The sequence below is a fragment of the Rhipicephalus microplus genome, chromosome 5, assembly GCF_043290135.1.
Source record: "Rhipicephalus microplus isolate Deutch F79 chromosome 5, USDA_Rmic, whole genome shotgun sequence".
NCBI classification, from domain to species: Eukaryota; Metazoa; Arthropoda; class Arachnida; order Ixodida; family Ixodidae; genus Rhipicephalus; species Rhipicephalus microplus.
This window is the reverse complement of record NC_134704.1, coordinates 129,453,846-129,479,140: the sequence shown is the minus strand read 5'-3', so window position 1 is coordinate 129,479,140 and position 25,295 is coordinate 129,453,846. Positions and strand designations below refer to the sequence as shown.

Below are 25,295 nucleotides of genomic sequence, written 5' to 3'. Positions count from 1 at the left end.
CATGTCTATTATAGTATATTAAAACACGCCACAAATAATGATATGTTGGGATTCTGCCTGATATACGCGCAATATTTTCTTTTAATCGGCATACGCACAAGCATGAACGCCAATGCCAGATCTATACTAGTGGGCACTGCGGATGTGGTTGGATTTTAGTTGTTTCGGATGACACAAGTCAACTGAGAGACCCGAATTCTTGCCTCAAAATTTATCAACAAATCTCATCGTCTCTAAAATAAACTCTTCGAATATTTCGGTCTTGTGATAACTAATGGAACACATTACGATAAACAAAAAACGACGTAACTTCTCGACTTTTATGAGTTTTTTTTCTGTGCATGCTATAGATTTATTTTTTTGTGTCCACGTTCTGCCTCACAGTTTCCAAAACAAGGACGCATTTATCAGCGACGCATTTCGTGCGTTCTTGGCCAGTTGTTGTTTGAACGAGTCCACTGCTACTTTTTGAATGTCTGGCCTGCCCTTTCTGTATGCATAGTCGGAAAACTTAGCCCAAACTTTGTCGATGATTGTTTGGTTGTAGCAGAACACCTGAAATGTCTTGAAAGGGGGAGCCACTTTTACATTGACTATAGAATCCGTAATGCGAACATGGTTTACTTTGAGGCGTGTTTCCTGCAAGAAATGCACACGAAACATTAATTTCACTATGCGCAACAGTGGCAGCATAATAATAAACGAAATGTAATAATCATTCAGTTTTCAAAATAAGTAATGGAGACAATGGTGTGCACAGTAAAACTATACTTCGAGAAAGTCACAGTCTCCCCTGGAGGGCGAAGCAACGATAATGTAGTACCCCTTTCAGTCACGGAGTGTATAATTAGAGACGCCAACTAGAATGGCAGGTCACGCGCCGCGCGTTTTATCAAATGGCTTCAAAATTAATGTGCACAACTGTTCAGGCCTTCTGAGTGAAGAGCAGGCGATCATTTAACTTCATTATGCGGCGTACTGCTGAATTGGATCACTTTGCTAGAAGCACTTCCATGGTCGACGATTGTTCGACATGACGCATTCTGAGACCAACGTGGAAAGTTTTCTTTTTCTTCGCTCGAAACAAATAAAACCGAAAAAACAAACTGGGCATACATTTCGGGCCTAATAGCAGATTCTTTTTATGCAAGTAAAGAAGCTGACTGGTAGCCGAATAATTAGGTTAATATTTACACACTCATTAGTTTAACTCATCAACTTATTACCTGGGCACAGCGACGCTACGTTAGCAAAACGCGAGCACACTATACTCTGACGCCAGGCGCAAACAGCGTCCGTCGGCGCGGCCCGACGGCAACCAGCACGAAATGTGACATGCCGCATTTCACGCCGATGCATTACCCAGACAACACTGTGTCTCCCTCTTTTTGGGGCAGAGGGACGCCGGACACGCTGAAACGTGCATGCGTCAAAGTAACGCAGAGCGGTGCACGCCTGCGAGTATATATGGCAGGACCGGCGCATGGCGTGGCAACGCTGGCGTGACACGACGAAATGACGCCGGCGAGCGCCCGCACCGCGTCACGTCAAAATGAATTGGCGCCTTGAATGTGGTATGTAGTCATGTTCTCACATGACGCGCATCTCATGATTATCATGTTTGCACGAGTCACAAACCTTCGTCATTCATTGGCGTAACGTAATGTGAAGTTTGGTATATGTAAAGCTAGCGAAACGGCCGCGAGCGCATCATCAGTGTGGCATGTGGTCATGTTGTTACATGTCACGCGTGTCGTGATTATCATGTTTGGATGTGTCATTTACCAATGTTGTTCATTCGCGTCACGTAATACCGAGTTTGGTACATGCTTAGCTATCGAAATGGCCGCAACCGCATCATGAGCGTAGCATGTAGTCATGTTGTTACATCACATGCATCTCATGATTATATTGTTTGCACCAGTCACATGGCTTCGTCATCCATTCACGTACTGTAATACCGAATTCGGTATATTTGACGCTAGCGAAACGGCTGCGAGCGTGTCATGAACGTGGCTTTTAGTCATGTTACATGACACTCATGTCATGATTTTCATGCTAGGGTGTGTCGCTTGTGTTCGCCATACTAAATACCAGCTTGGCAGCCTGTCATGTGAACGAAACCACCGCAAGAGATGCAGGACAATGAAATTTAAATAGTGACGTTTATGACATATATGTGATGATTTTTAAATGCGCAACATTTCGTAGCAAACTTCGGCGACTTTGAGCGTATCTATCTGTCTATCCATCTATCTATCTATCTATCTATCTATCTATCTATCTATCTATCTATCTATCTATCTATCTATCTATCTATCTATCTATCTATCTATCTATCTATCTATCTATCTATCTATCTATCTAGGCACTTACGTTTGAGTGCTCTCGTGGTCACCCCCTTAACTCTGCGTGAACCAAAATTAGCATGGGAGGGTAAGGTGGTTTGACGAATATGACGCGTTGGCCAAGACATCAATAATGTCACAATCGCACCACGTACGTCATCAAACACTTCCCACCAGACAGGCGCACATACCCATGGACAGGCATGTGCCGCTGGTATGCGGGTATGTGCCACAGGTGACTGACATTTAGTATCTACCCAGGAACGACGAAAACTCACTTGGGTAATTTTAACGTGCGAGTAGTACGAGATACCCGACATCGGTAGCGTCGACTTTACGAATGCAAAGAATGAATGTCAAGGTCCCAGCTGGAATCAAAAGCAAGCATGCTGCGTGGCAATGAAGCATTTAAGCACAGAGCTACGCTATGTCTTGAAGCTACTTTTCAAATAGTTGCTAATGTTCGAAAAGCGTCAATAGTGGTTGAAACGCTGCCTACCCAATTTTATAAACATTACATATCTAATCCTTTGATACAGCCATCATGTCGGGCTAACGTCTATTGTGGTTAGTTGCCATTCCATTTGTGTAGCAGGGTCCAGGACCAGCATCCTCGCGAGCATCAGCGCTTCAAATCAGCTTCTGTGTTGCTAATACGCATGTTCCTGTCGGTATCGTTGCGCAAGTGCAAACAACTGGTTATATAAAATCTGGAACTCTTCAATATATCTCTGAGCATAACTCCATGACGTGTCACTCAGTAAAAAAAATTGCCATACGGTCACGTTTACTCCGCATGTTTCGCATAACATCGATTACCAGGTAAGTGGTATCTGCCGAATTTTTCGATTTATGACTATTCAAATATGTTCTTCATATAGTCATGTTATTTTATGGGCAGTACCAGCGCACAAACTGACGGGACGAAGAAAAAAAACACAAACAAGCGCTAACTCTCAACTGAAGAAATTATTTAAATATACAAGTTATCTGAACACGCAAGATAAAAACCCACAGAACTTGCGCAGAGGGCCAGCGAAGGATCGCGCCGACGCCATTAACAAGTTTGCGCTACGGGTAACTGAGCAGGCGCGGCAAATTTTATTCGAACGAACATGCTACTGATTAAGATTTCTTTTTTTTCATGTAGAGATATTGATGTCTGACTGACACAGGAATCTTCTTTCTTTTTGATATAGAATGCTTCCACTAGTTCTCTTGTGATCTGATTGCTATGTTTGAAGAGCACTGTTGTTTCATTGAATAAGGGCCTGCATCCATACGGGTGGCAGGGAGAAGGCAAATTCGCGTACGTGCTGGTCTTGAAGGTTCAGGAGGGTTCTTTATATCTTACTTAGAGACAACTCACTGTTGCCATGATAGATAGCCCTGAAGCAGGACTATCAGTCCTGCTGCAACATTGTTATGCCATACCAAGTTTGGTAGTTATTCCATTATCGAAACGGCCAGGAAAGCTAAAAGTCAAAGTCGTAGGTGGATAGATAGATAGATAGATAGATAGATAGATAGATAGATAGATAGATAGATAGATAGATAGATAGATAGATAGATAGATAGATAGATAGATAGACAGATAGATAGATAGATAGATAGATAGATAGATAGATAGATAGATAGATAGATAGATAGATAGATAGATAGATAGATAGATAGATAGATAGATAGATAGATAGATAGATAGATAGATAGATAGATAGATAGATAGATAGATAGATAGATCCGCTCAAAGCCGCTGAAGTCGCTAATAAATGCTTCGCATTTAAAAAAGATGCATAGAAGTATGCCACTGCTGTTTTCTAAACCTCACGCGTGAAATGTGGTAGCAGGTTTAAACTGCAATTAGTAGCGCATCGGCACGCGTGCTTTGGCTGTAGCCCTCACTACATTGCCAAAAAAGGTTGCTCACTCCTTTCGGAAATGCAGTAGCCTGCAATGCTGCTCGCTTTATATTGCAGCCATAATAATAATCTGTGTTTTGAGAGTGTAAGGGAATGCCACCTAAATAAACACCCCTAAAACGATGGCTGTTACATGTATAAGCATACATGATCAAATGAAACGCAATTAGCGGGAAAACGAATGGAGAGACACACGGAAGGCAACGATTCGTACCGTGTGTCTCCTCTTTTGTTGTCCCTTTCATGACACTCCATTCCATAAAATATGCATCCCAAACTGGTGCAAGTCTCAGCTGCTCTATAGTACAGTGGGGGCTTACAGGACGAAGTGGTTCTTCTTTTGTGTCTCTTTTGTTTTCCCGTTAATTGCGCTTCTTTGATCAAGTATGCTCTAATTGTAACCGCCGTCGTTTCAAGGGTGTTTTTATGTGTTGCACTCCCCTCGCATGGGTGTAGCTTGACCTAAAGCTTATAGTTCGGGGGTGTTCATAAACACCTATAGAAGTAAGGTGTAACGTCTTCTTACACCCTACGTTTATAGGGTGTGTCTAAAGACGCTAAAAGAGTGTTGCCCATGAGACAAAAATACGCCCTGAAGGGTGTGAAAACTTTTACAGTTCACATATATACGGTATGTGGGTAGCAGACGACGCACGGGGCGATCCACACTTGCGCGCTTGAGCCAGTTGCCGCCAGGCGGTGACTCCGCTTGACCTTGTGGCCAACATGGGTGGCCGCGTACAGATTCTTTTGTTTTCGTAGATAACAGCCGGATGACACTCGTGTCTCACGCAGCGCCTCCGGAATCCAATTCACGCAGTTTCTCGTGCCAAACACCAAATAAACGTTATATTCACTCCCTCCAGACGGTAGACAATCGTCTTTTGACATTTGCAGTGACACACACAAATACGCCACCATTGTTTTTGTTCCATCGTTGTCAGTCACCCAGCGTTTCACCACAAGTTAGAAGAGCATCGTTTGTCATTACTCCAGAAACAACTGCCATCCAAGATTTCTCGACGTGACGCTACAATGCTGTGTCGGCTGTGGACTGGGGTAGCGTTTACAAAGTCATTCAGCCATCGCATAGGCATGGCGGATTCATCCATGTGGGAAAGCTGCATCTGTATAGAGACCATTGAACATCTCTTGTGCCACTGTGCCCAATTTGATAAAAATCGCCGGACTCTCCAATGTGCCTTGAATAGACTCGGTGACCGGCCATTTAATGAAGCAAAGATCTTAGGAGCCTGGTCGTGCAGCACATCAGCACAGAAAGCCACACGAGCCTTCTGACATACTTGGCAGCAACATCATTGAGGGACCGCCTGTGAAACTCGGCATTGTGTGTGCGATGTGACATGTGTCTATCCTTCTCTCTCTCTCTTTTAATCCCCTCTCCCCCTCCCTCCCCATGTGTAGGGTAGCAAACTGGACGCATAGTCTAGTTAACCTCTCTACCTTTTCTACATTTCTTCTCTCTCTCTCTCTCTCTCTTGAAATTAACTGCTCTAAATAGGTAGATAGCAAAGTGATGCGTTGTCTGCTATGGTACTACCGTTTCAAGGTCTATCCCTTCGCTGTTTTAGTCTGCGCTGTGTCATCGGAAAGAAAATACGTGCAATTCTGTGACGCATTTGTTGCCGCTTTCTCAGTGTTTTTTTTTATTTTTTTATTGTCGAATGGATATACGATATTTGACGCATTTCAGAGAACCAAGCCTCAAATTAAAATGGGCAATCGCTAATAGCGGTAAGAGGTTGGTTACGAACGTAGCATGCAATTATGCTTTGATACATTCAGTAATCTTTTCCAGAACCACCTCGATTTAGTATTTTCGAGCGCAAACGGCGATACCTTCAAAATCACTCGCCCTTATGGGCACATTCGGCCGAATGTCAACATATTTCAATGACAATATACGCGTACTCTGCCAGATTTATGGAAGCCGCTGAGTGCGTAAAAGACCTACGGGATAAAACGGCCGCTATATGTATTAATAGTATCGTAGGACGTAAAACGATTGAAATATTTTTAAAGCACGGAGTGGCATGGTATGGCACCTTTTGTTGTGTCAGGCTTGCAAGCGTAAAGTGCCGACAGGCTGTGTTATGTATGTTGCGTGCGCAGATTTTCACGTATATTGAAACGCGTAGCTGAAGAGCGTAAGGAAGCGATATCTCAAGTATATGAAGACGAAGAGGTGTACAAAATCCAATAAACATTAGGCCCATCTCATTTTCAGAGTGAGAAATAGTTGACTATTGCTATTCACTATATAAAACTTCGAATGGTGTCCCTGTAACACAAAAACAAACATGTAAATTTACGGGTAAGCAGCATGAAAACAAATAGACAGATATTTCGTGATAATGTGATGTACGGAAAGTCTGAGTATGTGAAAAAATATGTGTGATAACACTCTTCACTGCAAAACCAGAAACATGTGTCCTACGGTGCATGCCGCGTGAATGAAGAAATCACCGCTTGCACGATTATCACTATTTCACAGTTACTGCATTTTTTATTGAACGAAACCGTATGCATTAGCTCTCCAAAGTAATATGCTGTAACTTGTGAGAAAAGGGCCCCGCAAGCGCTGGGTGGAACACGCAGAAAGCGATAGTACTCGCAAGAATGACTGTGTGGTGTCGCGGCAAGTCAAACTGGAAGTCGATGCAGGTGGGCGCCGCAGCCCACAATCCTTTGCGTGAGCCACGAATTTGCTATCCACCTATTTTATTTGGATGCTTGTGTATAGATTTTGACGTTATGTGCGTAAATATGAAATTGTAACAGCGTTTATGGGAAATGAGAGTTTACCTACATTGTCCACTGGCTCCAAGTAAATAAATATATCCGCAGGGTTATTCCATCCTGAATTTTCCATGGTGTACGCTTCAACAGTAAGGTTCACTTTGAAGGTCTCAACCACCGGCCTCCCGTAGGATAACTTGCCGGTGTGATTTGCCCAGGAGCCGTCTATAGGAAATATGCATTGCACTCTTTTCGCAGGCTTAAGCGTGGTGCTGCAAGTCGATCCGCCAAATTTTGCTGACTTGGGAGTTTTAACAAACAGCTTTCCATCTGTTAGCTTGAATCTGTACAGAGTGCCTTTGTAGTCGAAAGGATTACGGACGTTAAAGTTATGTTCTGGTAAGGTGAAGTTTAGCTCTGGTGGAACAAGTTTTTTTAAGTACTGTTGTAAGACTTCATCTCTGTACGTCCCGTCTGAAAGTAGAAAACACAAGATGTGAATTTTACACAGTAATTTGCCTGACAGAGTTCCTGTCACGTCCTGGTGTTTATTCAACGCGTGAAAACATACGTTTTTGGTGTAGCCTCTTGTTCAAAGTACGAGGTCAACACTTCAAAACACCATCACATGGCCCTAGTGGCAATAAACACCAAATAATATTATAATCACCACTTCAAAGCACGTTCAAGAGAAAACCTGCGTAATATTTATTAACGTAGCACATGAAGCCCTATAAGGTGTGCTGATATTTTATGTAGCCGAGTAAGAAAAGGCTAACTGAAAACGCAACACGAACAAAGCCTTGAATGCATCAGTGTTTCGTTCGCATTACACTTGAACTCTTGAGCAGCTGATACACAGGGGTGTGAGAATAGTGAATTTCAAAATCAAATCAAGTACGAATCAAAGAATTAGGACACGAAATTGAATGCAATTACTAATTTAACGGTGTTCGAATAGATTTCGAACAGCATGGCAACCATTTTGAAAGTGGCCCTAAAATTGCAGTGCAACCATTTGAGAGAAAGCCCATGAATTCTAGTTTTTTGAAAAATAAATATGGACAAGCTTGCGAATTCGACAGCGCGAGAAGGTAGAAAAACTGGGACAGTATTGAAAAAAGCTCTGGGTAGAGAAAAGGAGTCCTTTCTACTCTGTCGCATTTTTTTTACCTTCTAGCGCTGTGAAACTTGCCATTGTGAACCCAGGCCAAGTAGGCCAAGCTTCCATGCGCTTTCACAAGCTCTCGAAAAAACCAGACAGATTGCTTTTAACCGACGAAAAATACCACAGTTATGTCAATTGACAAAAATGCTAGAGGCTCGTAAACATTTTGTGGCTGAAGGCTGTTATACAGAATTATTATTCAACAAGGCACTTTGTATGCATATTTGGAGTAATATGGCCAGAAGGACGATGGAGTGGGGAACACCGCTAAAAGAAGTCGCTAGCTTTGGAGCCAGCCAAAATTTCATCCCTAAATGAGGGACCGAATTGGTCGCAAAATGTCGCGTCAGTTGATGCTTTTTTAATTTTAAACTTTAGAGACTTTGGACTATATATGGCCAGAGAGCTTATTTTATTCGTATGACATGTAAATATTGAACAATATTCAAGACTCAGTATAGTCATAGATGCTGTGATGAAGACAAGTGATTGATTACTTTATCGCTTTGGCGACATTACAGTTTTAGGCATAAAAGTCTTGATTTCCTGATCGTCAATAATCGTCGTAATTTCCTGATCGTCGATTTCCTGATCGTCGAGTTCCTGAGCGTCGATAATATTGTAAAGCCTTTAGAGGCATGCATTTTGTATAATTGAGGTAATTACAACGTAATATTAGAACATTAAGCCTCCAGGCTTTATTATTATTATTATTATTATTATTATTATTATTATTATTATTATTATTATTATTATTATTATTATTATTATTATTATTGATGTATTGGTGTGAATGAAACAACAAACATTGTCCCTGCTTGTTCCAGTCCTTAGTTCCTTTGAACTAAGGACTGGAACTAGTCAGATATGTGACTGGAACTAGTCAGAATTATGACTAGTCAGATATGTTCTTCATACAGTCATGTTATGCAATACCAAGTTTGGTATCGATACCACTAGCAAAATTTACAGGAGAGCTAGAAGTCGTAGGGGGCTAGATAGATAGATAGATAGATAGATAGATAGATAGATAGATAGATAGATAGATAGATAGATAGATAGATAGATAGATAGATAGATAGATAGATAGATAGATAGATAGATAGATAGATAGATAGATAGATAGATAGATAGATACGCTCAATGTCGACTAAGTTCGCTGCGAAACGCTTCGCATCTAAAATTGGGTGAGTGTGGCTTCCATAGCATTGTCAGCTAAGAAAAAGAAGTATCTAGAATCTTCACTTCGACGTTGGTGAGTGCATTTGTCGCAATCGGGGATGACGCCTACATAAGCTGTGCGGTATCTTAACATGATCTTTTCCAGGTTTTATCGGTCTACATCTATTGTATAAGTAGCATGTGTGATCGCAAACGAAACATTCGTTGCAAGTTGATGGTTGATATGTGGGGTTTAATGTCCCAAAACCACCTTAGGATTATGAGAAACGCCGTAGAGGAGAGCTCCGGAAATTTTGACTAGCTACTGTTTTTTAACGTGCACCCAAATTTGAGCTCACAGGCCTACAGCATTTCCTCCTCCATCAGAAATGCATCCATCGCAGCCGGGATTCGATCCCGCGACCTGAGGATCTGCAGCCGAATACCTAAGCCGCTAGACGACCACGGCAAGGCCATCAGTTGCAAGTTAGCGCTGTGTGCCTGTGTCTTTCTCTTTGTGTCCTTGTCCTGGTGCGCTTTACCCATATAAATGACGGTCCTCAGTCACGAGATGTATATTATTTGATTGGTATGTGGGGTTTAACGTCGCAAAACCACCGTATGATTATGAGAGGTGCCGTAGTGGAGGGCTCCGGAAATTTCAACCACCGGGGGTTCTTTAACGTGCACCCAAATCTGAGCACACGGGCCTATAACATTTCCGCCTCTATTGGAAATGCAGCCGCCGCAGTCGGGATACGAACCCGTGACCTGCGAGTCAGCAGCCGAGTACCTTAGCCACTAGACCACCGTGGCGGGGCAATGTATATTATTACCGCTTAGAAATAGCAACCGTAAATGAACTTCTGAAATTGTTTGTGGCATTACCGACAGATGCACCTCGCATGCGGGAATGAAACTGAAAGGAAATATATAGAATGAAAAACGGCAAAGAAAAAATAACTTCTTGTGAAAAGAACTACATTGGCAACGCTGGACTCCAATTCATCTACCCCGATACGAGAGCAAGTATCACAGCAGTGGAACTATCCAAGCACGTTACCAGAACATAATACATCACTGTATAATAAAGTTTACACCAAGGATGTGGGAAAGTTAATTGACAGGAAGGATGCTGTTAGTGAGAATGATATAGTGACTAAGAGGGGCCTCAGCGGCAATTCTCTATGCCTCAGGCGCACCGTCATCAGCATACGCTCGTGCTTGCTGCGCCTGGCTGGATGCTGCTGACTGCTTCGCCTTCTGCGTTCGGCTCTGCAAATAAACCCCGTTACAAGTGGTGAAGTCTGCTGGGTTTCGATAACCCTTGAGCTTCGGAATCGCATTTTACGGTCCATTATGCCTACCGACGCAAGTGTCGCTCCAACTCCTCCACCGGCACCACTTACTGTCCTCTGCACCGGTTCTCTGCGTCTGCGAGATCCTCCTGTTTTCTCAGGCACAGTAGACAAGGACGTTGATGACTGAATTTCTATGTACGAGTGAGTGAGTACTCACAACAAATGGGATGACGCTGCCAAAGTGGCCTACGTCTCCTTCTACCTGTCTTACGTGGCCAAGCTGTGGTTCATAAACCACGAAAAGGAACTCCCTACGTGGTCCGTCTTCAAAACGAGCTTCACTCAAGTTTTCGGACGGCCTGAGGTACGCGAACGCCGTGCCGAACAATGCTTGCATACTCGGTCGCAGCAGCTTGGTGAGCATTTCACAAGCTATATTGAGGACGTTCTGGACCTTTGCAAGCGAGGTAACGGTCGATGTCTCAAGAAAATAAGATCAAGCACATCATGAAGAATATTGAGGACGGCGCTTTCCAAATGTTGCTTTCTAAGAGTCCTCACACTGTCGTAGAACTGACCGAGTTATGCCAGAGTTTCGACGAGTTACGCAGGCAACGTCTTTCCACCCGACGTCCCTCGCGGCCCGACGACTTTTTGTCCAGTCTGCCCACCCTTGGCATGGGAGACAACCTTGCCCCTCTTCTCTTCAAGATCCAAGAATTCATCCGCGCTGAGGTCGCTCCATCAACTCTCTTTGATGTCCTGTAAACCCGATCAACCACGCATATTGACGTCTACAATCCGCGGCTTCATTCAACATCAGGTCGCACAAGCTCTTCCTCCCGCCCGTGAACCGCCGCCAGTCGCCGCACCTCTCACGTACGCCGAGGCCATTACTCGACCTCGATAGCCTGCTTTCCAGCCAGCACCTATGTATTCGCCGCCGCTCTTTTCGCTGCTGCCTATGCCGATACCACATCAGTCGCAGTTTTCTGCCCCCAAGCCGCAACTCTGGTGCTACTCCGACCACTGGCTGACCTACGACAACCATCCGATATGTTTTGCGCTTGGCGGTGTTGGCCACGTGGCGCTTTATTGTCGTCACCGCCAGGCTGCACCAAACATTCGACGAATGCCCTTTTTAGACCCTCAGTTTCCTTGTACGCCTTCAAGCCTTCCTTCTTTTTCTTTTCCTCCTGATCGTCCACTCGGCTCCAACAACCGCTCCCATTCTCCACGTCGACGTTCGCCTTCCCTTATGCGCCGCCGTTCCGGACCCGTCGATCAGGAAAACTAACGGCCGCAGTTCCCGAGGCACGAACTGCTTTCCCCGTCACTTTGCACAGGTCCTCGCCCCTGTCCATCTAACGCCATTGAAGTGTCAGTCAATGGTATCATCGTCATGGTGCTTGTCGACACCAGAGCCGCTCTATCCGTCCTTTCCGTCAACTTGTGCCGCAAATTCCGCAAAGTTTTGACGCCATTATCCGGTCTCTATCTTAGAACGGCTAACGTACAAAGCGTAACACTCCTCGCAGCCTGTACCGCACGAGTCATCATCGAAGGAATTGTGTATATCGTCGAAATCGTAGTGCTGCCCTCATGTTTTCATGACATGATACTCGGCTGGGACTTCCTTGCGAATAATGCCGTCATTGACTGCTGTCGCACTGAACTTGAGCTTTCTTCACTTCCTGCGTTGACACTGCCAAAGCCTCTCTACCTATTATAAACTGTCTGTTTCTGGCGACACCACCATACCACCGCGCTTTTCTCTGCTGGTGACTGTGTCATGTGACGCTATTTCCGATGGTGATGTTCTATTTACGCCCTCTCCCTGTTCATTCAACGCAAATGTTCTCCACTGCCCGTTGCTTTCTTTACTCTCCACCACGGCGTCACGAAGACGCTCATGTACAACACGATGGAAGGGTACTGAACGCTGGGCGAGTTGGTAAATCATCACTACAAAACTGCGCGAAAAATCGACAAGAAACAGAGAAGGCACACACACAAGCGCAGACTAGCAACTGACAGTTTATTGAAAGAAAATGGATCACAGGGCATCGCTGAAGGCCCACCCTTCGTCGAATCTGTGCCTACATTGCAGGGATTGCAAGTGTTCTCCTTTATTTCACGAAACAAGGGTGTTGTCACGGCACAGGGATAGGACAGCGAGAGAAGTTGCGGAGGCTTTTTATATACACAAGTATGGCGACACGTGTGTTGCGAGGCCTTCGGTGACTTTGCACCAACTAGAGATTGATTATCTCACTGCCAACTTCTAATCTTTCACGTCATAGTTTTTCTTTAGGTATATAAGTGTTTTCTTTCAATAAACTGTCAGTTGCTAGTCTGCGCTTGTGTGTGTGCCTTCTCTGTTTCTTGTCGATTTTTCGCGCAGTTTTGTAGTGACGATGGAAGGGCCTTTATCTTTATACCATGGTGAATGCTTCGGTCACGTGCATCCGATCGACGCCCGTCACAATTTTGACGCTCCGTCTAGTTTACTTTCACAGGACCTCAGTGCACTCATTTCTGACCCTGTTGTTGACCAATCGCTCCTTGAGGCTTTCCACCATTCCATCGTTGTCACAACGTCTTCTTAAGAACGAAGCCAGTTGGTCAACCTGCTGCAAACGTTTCGCATTTCTTTTGACAGCCACGCTTCTGGCCTCAGTCGCACATCGAACATATCTCACAAGATTGGCACAGGAATTCATACGCCTCTACGGCAGCGTCCTTACCAAATGTCAGCGTTGGAGCGCCGTGTTATTGACGACCAGGTTGCTGACACGCTTTAGCGGGGTATTGTACAGCCTTCTAACAGCGGGCTATTGTACAGCCCTGGGCATCACCGGTCGATCATGGTAAGAAGGAGGACGGCTCTATTTGGTTCTGTGTCGACTACAGACGCTTAAACGAGATCACCCGTAAAGACGTTTACCTGTTACGCGAATAGACGACAGCCTTGACTGTTTGCAAGGAGCAGAATACTTCTCTTCGCTGAATTTACGGTCTGAATACTGGAAAGTACCTCAAGAAGCATCTGACCGACCGAAAACGGCATTTGTCACACCTGATGGATTATACAAATTTACCGTTATGCCTTTCGGTGTTTGTAATGCTCCAGCCACTTCGGAGAGAATGATGGACCCTATTTTACGAGGCCTCAAGAGGAACACATCTTTATGCTACCTCGATGACGTCGTTGTCTTTTCCACTAATTTCGACACTCGTTTAAATTGTCTCGAGCACGTCCTCACACGCCTCACCAACGCCGGCCTTCAACTCAATCTCAAGAAGTGTCGTTTTGATGCCCGGCAGCTCACCATTCTTAGCCACGTCGCATCGTGGGACGGCATACCTTCCGGCCCCGCCAAGCTGCTAGCAGTCGCCGATTTTCCGAAGCCAAAGAACCTAAAGAACCTAACGTTTTGTCGGCTTTTCGTCACACTCCAGAAGCCCTATTCAAAATTTTCCTTCTATATGTGCGCCCCTTACGGACCTTCTTAGGGCAACAAGGACCTTTACACCTCGTCTAGAGCATGCGGCGATGCGTACACCAAATTACACCGCCTGCTAACTTCACCACCCATACTCCGCCACTATGATTCTGCCGCTCCCACGGAGGTTCATACTGATGCCAGTGGTGTTAGACTTGGCGCTGTGCTCATGGTACTAAAGGTGTTTGATGAATATTTCGTCGCCTACGCAAGCCGAACTGTGACGAAAGCCGAGGCTAACTACTCCGTGACCGAGAAAGAGTGTTTAGTTATTATTTGGGCCCTTGGAAAATGTTTCCCTACCTCTAAGGTCACGCATTCGACGTCGTCACTGACCACCACGCCCTCTGTTCGCTACCCACACTTAAAAACCCTTCCGGTTGACTTGCTTGCTGAGCGCTCAAATTTCAGGTGTACGACATCCGCGTTACTTACAGATCCGGTCGTAATCACTCGGACGCCGACGCCCTTTTTTGCTGACCCATATCGGACGAAGGTGCCCCGCCGCGGTGGTCTAGTGGCTAAGGTACTCGGCTGCTGACCCGCAGGTCGCGGGATCAAATCCCGGCTGCGGCGGCTGCATTCCCGATGGAGGCGGAAATGTTGTAGGCCCGTGTACCCAGATTTGGGTGCACGTTAAAGAACCCCAGTTGGTCGAAATTTCCGGAGCACTTCACTACGGCGTCTCCCATAATCATACAGTGGTTTTGGGACGTTAAACTCCACAAATCCAATCGAATGAAGGTGTTTGCCTCTTTTCCCTCGAGCCTGCACTTGCGCCATCTACCTTGTGCAACATGACGGTGGAACAACGAAAAGATCTCTGGATCAGTGGCCTCATAAGCACGCTTTCTGATCACCTCACTCCTTCGCCATCTCGCACTCTCCGCCGCCATGCTAGCAACATTTACCTAAGGAACGATCTTCTTTATCGACGCAACTACCTTTCTGGTGGTCGCAAGTGTCTCCTTGTGATACCCAACGTTTACCACGCTTTCCACGATGACCCACAGTGCACCCACGCAGGCCTCTTCAAGACATACGCTGGGCTTCAACTCAGATTTTATTGACGTGTCACGTATAACTCCGTGCGGAAATTCATTCGCCCGTGTTCTCTGTGCCAACGACGAAAGTTACCTCCCGCACAAGTCTGCCCGTCACAACCTCTTCCTTGTCCTAGCCGACCTTTTGATTGCGTCGGCATTGACAATTACGGACCACTACCATCGCTTCTAGCTGGTGATAGCTAGATTATTCTTCCCACAGACCATTTCACACGCTATACCGAAACAGCTCCGCTTCCGAGTGCTACAGCTGGTGGCGTTAGAACGTTTCTATTGCGTCATGGTGTCCCTCGAGGGCTCTTAAGTGACAGAGGCCGTGCCTTCCTTTCTGACGCCTTGAAGGCATTACTCAACGAATGCCGAATCGTACACCGCACAAGTACAGCGTACCACCCTCAGGCGAAAGGCATAACGAAGCGCTTCAACCGTACTCTTGGTGATATGCTGCTGATTTACGTCGCCTCTGATGATTCAAATTGGGACCAAGTTCTGCTGTTCGTCACCTATGCGTACAATACTGCCGTACAAGCTCTCACTGGGTTCTATACGGACGAGAACATTTCTATACGAGAACATTCTTCTATACGGACGAGAACATTTCAATACAGTAGACAGTAATGTTTCATATAAACCTGATGAGTCCGAAATTACAACTCTCTCCGGAGCTCCCCGGCATGCTGAAGAATGCCGCCAGTTTGCCCGCTTTTTTTCTACCGAGGACCAGTGGCAGCAGCAATCCCGCCATCCTGGGGACCATTTGGCTCCAAACTATTCCACCTGGTTAATTGGTATGGCTTCGGGCACCTGCTACTGCACCTGGCAGCTCCGCAAATCTTCTTCCCAATTACCTCGGACCATACCGCGTTGTAGAGCAAACGTTACTCGTCAACTATATCGTGAAGCCCATCATCCCATCCACAGACCTGCGCTACCGTGGCCGCGACACTGTCAAAGTCTCTCGCCTCAAGCCATACTATGACCCGTTAGTCATTTCTTCTCCCTAATCCACCAGGATGGCGCCTTTTTTTTTGCGGAGGGCGATTGTAGGGAAGAAGAGGGGCCTCGGCGAAATTTCTCTGCGCCTCAGGGGCATCGCTATCAGCATAAGCTCGTGTTTGCTGCGCTTGGCCGGACACTGCTGACTGCTTCGTCTTCTGCGGTCTGCTCTGCAAATAAACCACGTTACATTATACATATATATATATATATATATATATATATATATATATATATATATATATATATATATATATATATATATATATATATTTATATATTTATTTATTTATATTTATAAGAGGTGAGAGTGAGGGGGAGATATAACAAAAAGAAACACAGATAAAAGAGAAAAAACAAGGTGCGAAGCTCCACACAAGACTTTCAGGCGTAACACGAGTAGTGCGAAGCTGCGAAGCTGTCCTAAATATTTGTGTCTTACCTCCTGATGAGACGACGATAAAAATCCAGGCGTACAAGTCTGAAAAAAAGTAAGGCAGCCAACTTGAAACGCAGTTATGTATCATGTTTTAATGCAAATTGCTATCACCCCATTAAAATAAAAGAGTAGCGCCTCAATGAAAATGGAGTCTTAAAAAAAGTTACCTACTGAGTGCAACGCAGACAACTTTTCTAGAAGTTTGTCAACACTGTTTTACAGTCTACGTTTGTATAAACTCACAGCACCATACTTTGGAGTCGATGTTTTCAGTTATCGCCATAGTAGCGAATTCGAAAGAAAACTTATTGTTCGAGTCTAAATAGAACACAGATGTTCTCTTTTGCAATAAAGCGCTCGACTTGAGAGACTAGCGATTATCTAAAACCGCTTCGAAAAGACTCTATTAAGGGGCCATGTCGAGCGAGAGGTAGGAGCTGCGCATATGTTGCTCAGCAGAAGCATATACAATCGCATTTGGCGTCACGTGGTGTGAACTGAACAACAAGTTAGTAGTTAAAAGCCTCCTACTCACAACAATGCCCAGTCATTGGTTACAATTCAATCATCCTTAGCATCAGCGAAATCTGTAGCTATAAAGGGGCACAACTGGCTGACAGATGCGTAGTAGGTGCTTCACTGATTCGTGAAACGGTGTACCATGTAAGTGAATCCTTCATAACCGTATTTTAAGTAGAAGCTTCTAGAGAGCCTACATGCGACTCAAAGAAAGCAGCTTCTCCAGGTTACGCCATGATTGTTGAGTGCATAATGCGGCCGGATTAGCGTTTCACCCTCTGGATCCAGAAATAGGAATTTTACCCGTAGTAACCTAATCCAGATATTCTTTTCGGGCGGTGGGGGGGGGGGGATACTTCATGCATGTTCGTGCGTGTGTCTGCATGCGTGCGTGTACATACACCCGTGCAATATGAATAAAAAAAAACCTTTGGAGGAAGTTGTTCACTGCCCACTAACGTAGCGGTACATGGTAGTACTGAGTTTAAAATATGTTGTTGCCACCTTTTCGTATTGACACAACTGCAATTGTACACTACTGTACACTCTGCAGTGAACTTGAAAAATACCTCATGTGAAGTTATTTTTGCTACTTCAGAAAGGACTCTTTTTCACTGGCTTATTTACCTAGTAAAAATGACATTTTTTATTATTCCAGTATTTTAACTCCTTTATCTTAATGGCATATTCAGGTCGCTGTGAAACGTATTCCAGTTTGCAGAAGTATCGGCATGTGTCTAAACGTGTTCAATTACGAAATAGGTTGCGAAGAAATCGCTATTCTATATGTTTTTTTGTGTGGAAATTCGCGAACTAGAGTTTTTTTTATTGCTTGAATTCCTAATCAAGTTATAGCAGACAAATCGAACAGCCATGTTTGAAATTCTTTATCAATTGAACGTATGACATGCCTTTTATGGGTTCCCCCCAGCATAAGTGTAATATAAAATAGATCGGACATTAGACGTGTTAAGTCTGGTCCTCAACCAGTAATATTTTTCGGTTTCTGCGCAGCAACCTTGGTGCACTTGTAGCTTTATTTGTGCCGTGATTGATGTCACGGCTTCAGGACAGGTCATTGATATGTGGGGTTTAACGTCCGCAAACAACCATATGAATATGATAGACGCCGTAGAGGTGGGCTTCATAATTTTCGATATGTGGGGTTTAACGTCCAAAAACCACCATATGATCATGAGAGACGCCGTAGTGGAGGGCTCCAAAAATTTCGACCACCTGGGGCTTTTCAAGGTGCACCCAAATCTGAGCACACGGGCCTACATTTCCGCCTCCATCGGAAATGCAGCAGCTGCAGCCCGGATTGGCTCTAGAATTTTCGACAACCTGGGGTTTTTTAACGTGCACCAAACTATGAGCAAACGGGCCTACAGCATTTTCGCCTCCATCGAAAATGCACCCGCCGAAGCCAGGTTTTGATTCCCACACATGTGAATCAGCACCCGTGTACCTTAACCACTGCATCACCGCGGTGGGGCTGAGGACAGTTCAGCCATAAAATATACACCAAGATGCTTATGTCCGCGGACTGAAAGTTGCCTGGTAGAATTTGCAAAAAAAAAAAAGAGCCAAGGGGGGCCTCTTTCTTGATGAAACATACATTTTTTTTCATTAATAAAAAACTTAACACGTTTAACACCCTTCAGAGACTCTTTCGTGATAGTTTTGAAAAATAGTGCAATAGGTGGGGGGGGGGGGGGGGCTATATATGAGTGTGTACAAAACACATTCATCAGCTAATAGTTTGATATATGACCAAATAATGCATATGTTATTTAAGTAGTTGATAAACAATATAGGACCGAAAACTGACTTTTTTTGGCATATCAAAAAACACATCATTATCGCGGGTTGCCATTATTAGCACTTTTTTTTTCAATTTTATATACTCGTTTTTCTGGTTCTGATTGATTGATTGATTGATTGATTGATTGATTTATATGTGGGTTTTAATGTCCTAAAATCATCATATGAATATAAGACACGCTGTATTGGAGGGTTCCAGAAATTTCGACCACATGAGTTCTTTAACGTGTACGCAAATCTGAGCGCATCGGCCAACAACATTTTCGCCTTCATTGAAAATGCAACCGGCATTCAATCCTGCGACCTGCGGCCAGCCTATAGATTGCTTATGAATACTATAGATTGCTTATAGTACCCTAGCCTATAGATTGCTTATGCGGCTCACAACCATGTCGTTCACATTATACATTTTTATTTTTTCAAATGTGTTAGACACAATGTCAAAAGCTATTTTTCAAATGTCTTGGAACAAGCAGTTCACAAGGAAGTCCTTGCATAAATCACAAAATAAGTCGTGTGTCATTTCAAGCCACTGGGTTGTAGAAAAAAGCGGCAACTAAAGCCATGCTGTTGAAGAATAAGTAAGGAAAGAATGCTGATTTGAGTCATAACATTGCCAAATAGAACATGTTGAAGTATCTTACATGCTAGCAACATTTGTCAATGTAATGGGCGTATAGTTCGAAACACTACTTCGTGGCCACCTGTGTTAAACAGCTTTCCGTTAAGAAGTCTCCATTCATCGGGTAACGAAGGTTCTTTTAGAGACTTATCGAAGAGGACGCACAGGTATTCAGGCAGTTGTCACGGGCACAAAGAAAGCGATGTAGGTGCCAAACCACCAAGCCAATTGACTTTAGAATCATCTATGAATTTCATAATAGCCTCAATTACGTGATAAACAATAACGATATTGCTCATTTGATCTACCACAACCTCAGTCGGCTGTGCTGAATGGTTCATCACGGTAATCCGAAAGGTGTACACAACACAGAAAAAATTATATAAAGCATTCAGCGTTTTCAACATCATTATGGAGAGTTGATTCGACCCTATCATGGGCAGCATCATCAAGACATCTAAGCTGATTGTTTTGAAGAATTTCTACGGTTACTTGGGGTGCTTCTTTGTGCACAGGTGAAACGTATAAAAATTTATCATTAGCTCTTCTGAGAGCAGTTTTCATGCATACAGTTTTGTGCTTAAGTTCATCTATAACGCGTATCGAAGGGGTTATTTTTCGAGCACTGTAATGTCGCGCACGCGGTCTAGTCCTGCGTATCACTTCATGTGAATACGCCGGTTAACTTTTGATAAATGGATTCTTCCAATAGCACCGTGAAAACGCCAATGATGGAAAGCCATGTCGCTGAGTCACATGGTTTATGACGGTACAGAAGGATTTCTTCACTTGCAGGTGTTATACGCGACGTAAACAGAGGCATAAATGTGTATCAGAATCCATTGCCCTTCAGCGCTCATATATAAGCCCGATAATGGTGGTTAGCACTCCTGGCACTGGGAGATGAACGACTAAAAAGCGAGGAAATAGGTGTCAATCTAAGTTTGTAGAAGCAGTAGTACTCACTGATTTGACGAAGTGCCATCGTGTCTGCACGGTTATATTGTTTGTACACCCGTAGAAACAACACAAACACAGTGAAATATTTCAGATCCTTTGCAGCATTGTTACAACTAGCAGATTTTCGTCATGTGTTGATGCACAATGTGATATGTGACAATCCTTGCACGGGGCTGACGAAAAGCCTCTGAACGTTTTCCAATGCTCTATATGCATTCACCGCCTACTTTTGTGAATTGGGCTTTCTTGAAGCCAAGCTGGACATTTAGAGTCCCTAATACCCATTCTATATGCTTGAAGAGGTCGTGGAACTTCAAGATTGTCTTTGTGAATGTCAGCACCTACATCGTCATCTATGGCAAAAGTTACAAGAAAAGAGGGTTCTTGTCTGTGCGATGTCAATTCGTATAGATTTCTCAAAAAGCAAGTATTAGTGATAACCGAGTTGGAAAGTAGAAGGCACGTCACAACTTCGATGAACAAATATTAATAAAGTCTTCTCACAGTTTTGACAGGCGAATATAAATGAATACTCGTCACACTTGTATGTCCTAAGATACACCATGATAATAGATGAAAACACGTCGAATGTTTGCGGACATGAATAGCCTAGCCGCTTTTTACTTTCTGTAAAAAAACGATTTGTCACGCGTGCTCGTACGATCTGTATATTGCATGCTAGAGTGATGACTATCGTGAGGCTTTCACGATCTTCTCATTAGGTTATCTGTGTTATTGCCTTTATTAAACCGACTACGTGCATAACGTCAGCATATGACGTCAACTGTCATGCATGTTCATTGTGCATGCGCGATCTGAAGCACATTTTCATATATATGACAAAGTAATAAAGCGACCAGTAGCTAATCACGATGACGCCTTGTAATATATGTCCACATATTCAAGACAAGCATATCATTGATTGATTGATATGTAGGGTTTAACGTACCAAAACTACTATATGAGTATGAGAGGCGCCGTAATGAAGGACTCTGGAAATTTCGACCACCTGGGCTTCTTTAACGTGCATCCGAATCTGAGCACACAGGTCTACAGCATTTTCGTCTCCATCGAAAATGCAGCCAGCGCTGCTGCCATGTGATCCCGCAATCGGCGGGTCAGCAACCGAGTACCTTAACCCTTAGACCACTGCGGCAGGCGATGCATGTCATGCTGTTCACGTCGAGACGTAAAATGCACATTGGCTATGCACTAACACCACGCAATGCAAATGTTCTTTTTTACAGTAAGTTAATAAAAACTCCACAAAAGTCTGATGCTATACATATAGCGTCCACTTATGCATAGGGACATCATGAGAATTAATATGAATTCCACCCACGAGGCCACATTGCCGTTATTTATTGTACCTTAGCGCTACAAAAATAAAAAGCTCCCAAACAATGGCAATAAATTTCACTCATAAAGCCTTGATCTTGCAATACTTCATTGATATTGAAATAATAAAAAAACAAAGCTGAATGAAAATTTTGAGAAGGCATGGCGCTCAGCGTCAGCTTAGCAACATATATGTGGTTTAAATTGCAACCCCTATCTCTCTGAAGTAAGAGTACACAAACAAGCAATGTACACCTCTCTCGAAGGCCTGTACAAGGTGGGTACTGAAACAATATGCGCCACATCTAACGCAATGTTTTAAAAGAAGGAGTCGTTCTTCTGTGGTTTCGCAAAATTAAAGATGGGCGTTATTCATATTTCATAAGATCGTTTGCAATTTTTGTTGTTTCACAAAACTTTCACTGCGAGCTTGCTTCGCTTATGATCTGCAACTATGGAAACTATATCACTCAAAATGAAGAACAAAGAAGTGATATGAAATTGACTTCGTGAATTTGGATTCTTGCGCTGCCGTAAATACTAAATGTGCGTCTCGTGTCGCAGTACTTGTCTTAATGTTTGAGGTAAATTAACGTCAATGTTTCATTCAACATATTCTTTCATCCGAATAAAAGCGCCCAGCGCACATTGTGTTTAACAGCCGGGGTCATTGCATAACCCTGTCAGCTCTGGAATATTCAAATTTTAAATGCGAAGCATTTTTTAGCGAACTTTGCCGACATTGAGCGTATCTATATATCTATCTGTCTATCTATCTATCTATCTAGCCGCTCATGACGTTTAGCTCTCCTTGCTGTTTGAATAATGATATCGATACCAAACTTGGTATGGCATAACATGACTGCAGGACGAGCATATTTGACTAGTCATAACATGCAAATCATGACATGTATGTCATGAATTTCATGATTTACATTTCACGGTATTCCTGCTGTTCCGGTGTTTTAGTTCACATGGCATGTTGCAAAACTGGTGTGGTAGGACATAATTACATGGCGAACACAAGCGACAGACCCTAACATAAAAATCATGACATGCGTCTCATGTAACAACATGACTACATGCCATGCTCATGATGCGCTCGCGGCCATTTAGTTAGCGTAACATATAAGAATTTCGTATTACGGTACGTGAATGAATGACGAAGGAATCAGACTGGTGCAAACATGATAATCATGAGATGCGTGTCATATCACATGACTACATGCCACGCTCATGATGTGCTCACGGCTGGTTCGCTTGCCTCATATTACATGACGTCAATAGATGACGAAGGTATGCGACTGGTAAAGACATGATAATAATGAGATGCGTGTCATGTGACAACGTGACTACATGCCACAGTCAAGGTGCCAATACACTTCGACGTGGCACAGTGCGCGTGCGTGCCGGCGTTGGTTTTGTCGCGTCACGCCGGCGTTGCCACGCCAGTCGCCGGTCCTGCCGTATACTCGCAGGCGTGTGCCGCGCTGCATTGCTATGACGCATGCGCGTTTCAGCACGTCCCCCGTCCCTCCGTCGCGAAAGGAGGAAGACGCAGTGCTGCCTGTGTAACGTAGTGGGGTGAAATGCAGCATGTCGCATTTCGCGCCGGTTGGCATCGGGTCATGCCGACGGACGCTGGTCGTGCCGATCACGCCTGACGTCAGATATAGAGTTCTCACGTTTTGCTAACGAATAGCGTCGCTGTGGTCAACGTGCGTGCACGTCAACGTTACGTTGAAGTATATTGGGCCCTTCATGATGCACTCGCGGCTGTTTCGCTAGCTCCAAATTAACCAAATTTGGTGTTACGTGACGTCAGTGGATGACGAAGGTATAGGACTGGTGCAAACATTATAATCATGACATGCGTGTCATTTACGAACATGACAACATACCACGTTCACAGAGTGCTCGTGGCCATTTTGCTAGGTTTAAATATACTAAATTTGGCGTCACGTGACGTGCATAGAATCCTAAGGTATACGACACAACCAAACATGATATTCATGACAAGGAAGTCGTGTATGGCATAATATACCTCCACCTTGTAACGTTGTGGTGATTTTAAAGTGACATATCAACCTTCCTCATTCTTGCTTAGCATATAATCGATTCCCACTCTACGTGGGTTCTGCCAATCTTTTTCAAAGCGGGATCCAATTTTGATAGAACCTGGGCCACTACCTTGATTCCCTGAAGGAAGGAAAATAGCAGAAAAAGAACGCAAGGAAGGTTAACCAGCCTATGGGCAGCTGGTTTGCTACCCTGCGCATGGGAGGGGCATAGAGGTGATGTAAGAGAGGAGAGAGGGAAAAGAGATAAACACAGCACATTAGGCGACACACGCGCGCACACTCAGTTCAATTGAATGAATGCGTCTATGCAAGCAAGAGGGCTTTCTCTCTCCGGGGAATGCGAATGAATTGAGTGCAAGACTTAGTGTTCACAGCAGAGCGCAATGCATCCTTCACGTTTTCTATAACGGAACTCTAATTTATTTTAAACAAGTTAACACTGCGTAATACATGCCTACAATGCAGATGAAATAATAATAAAACGCATTAAACAAAAGTAAGAATTCCTAACAATAAATCGTTAAGTACGATACAACGCCTTAAGAAACAAAATCAGTATTTTTTTTCTGAGTAATAGTTTTAGCGGTATCACTTCAGTAACAATGACGATAAATGCAACTGATCGCGACCGATCTAAAGGATATTATATAGCGCGTGTCATTTCTTGGTTTGAGGAACTTCGCACGGTGTTTTTTGTGCAACGCATCCGTGCATCGAGCGTGAGACAAGCGCTCATGCAACGAACACTTCAACCTGGTACCTAATGCTGAGCCGGTAGAAATCCATTCCATTAAAATGGCGCATCTGCGCGAATGGACAGACGTCAAGTAAATAACGCCGGATTATCACCAATTCGCTCTTTAATGCATACCACAATGCATATTCTACCCATCTGGCTTAATTACTTTCGTACAGTGTCATGCTAGCAGATTCTATTGGTTGATTTTTTTTCTGACACCTCTTTCTCACTTACATACCTCATATAGGTGCACAGTCAATGCCACCTCCAAGAATAATATCAGACCTGCCACCGCCTGCATGCTCACTTCCCCCGTGACGACACTTGTTTTGCCCGAACGAGCGCGCGTATGGGAGGCTGCGAATCCATTGCTACCATTGACTCTCGTTAAAAGATTAAGCGTTGGCCACAAGTTTCACATGCTTAGCAGATTTATTCCGTCTTTTGTTTAAAAAGGAAAAGACGCTGGTTTAAGAAATGTATAGCACTTGAAAAATTTTGAAGATGCACCTGTGAACCATTTCTTCCGCGCAAAGTCAAACATTGTACG

At 44.0% G+C, this 25,295-nt stretch overlaps 1 protein-coding gene across 1 annotated transcript; it reads right to left on the bottom strand.

Moving 5' to 3' along the window:
- Positions 1–306: 306 nt before the first annotated feature.
- LOC142817377 (uncharacterized) lies at positions 307–20,833 on the bottom strand. Its single transcript, XM_075894406.1, has 4 exons — positions 20,594–20,833; positions 16,666–16,704; positions 7,098–7,501; positions 307–639 (listed from the first exon to the last, which is right to left on the bottom strand). Exons 1-4 carry the CDS (start codon positions 20,610–20,612, stop codon positions 379–381), a joined length of 723 nt encoding a protein of 240 aa, XP_075750521.1. The 5' UTR covers positions 20,613–20,833; the 3' UTR covers positions 307–378.
- Between the last annotated feature and the right edge of the window lie 4,462 nt (positions 20,834–25,295).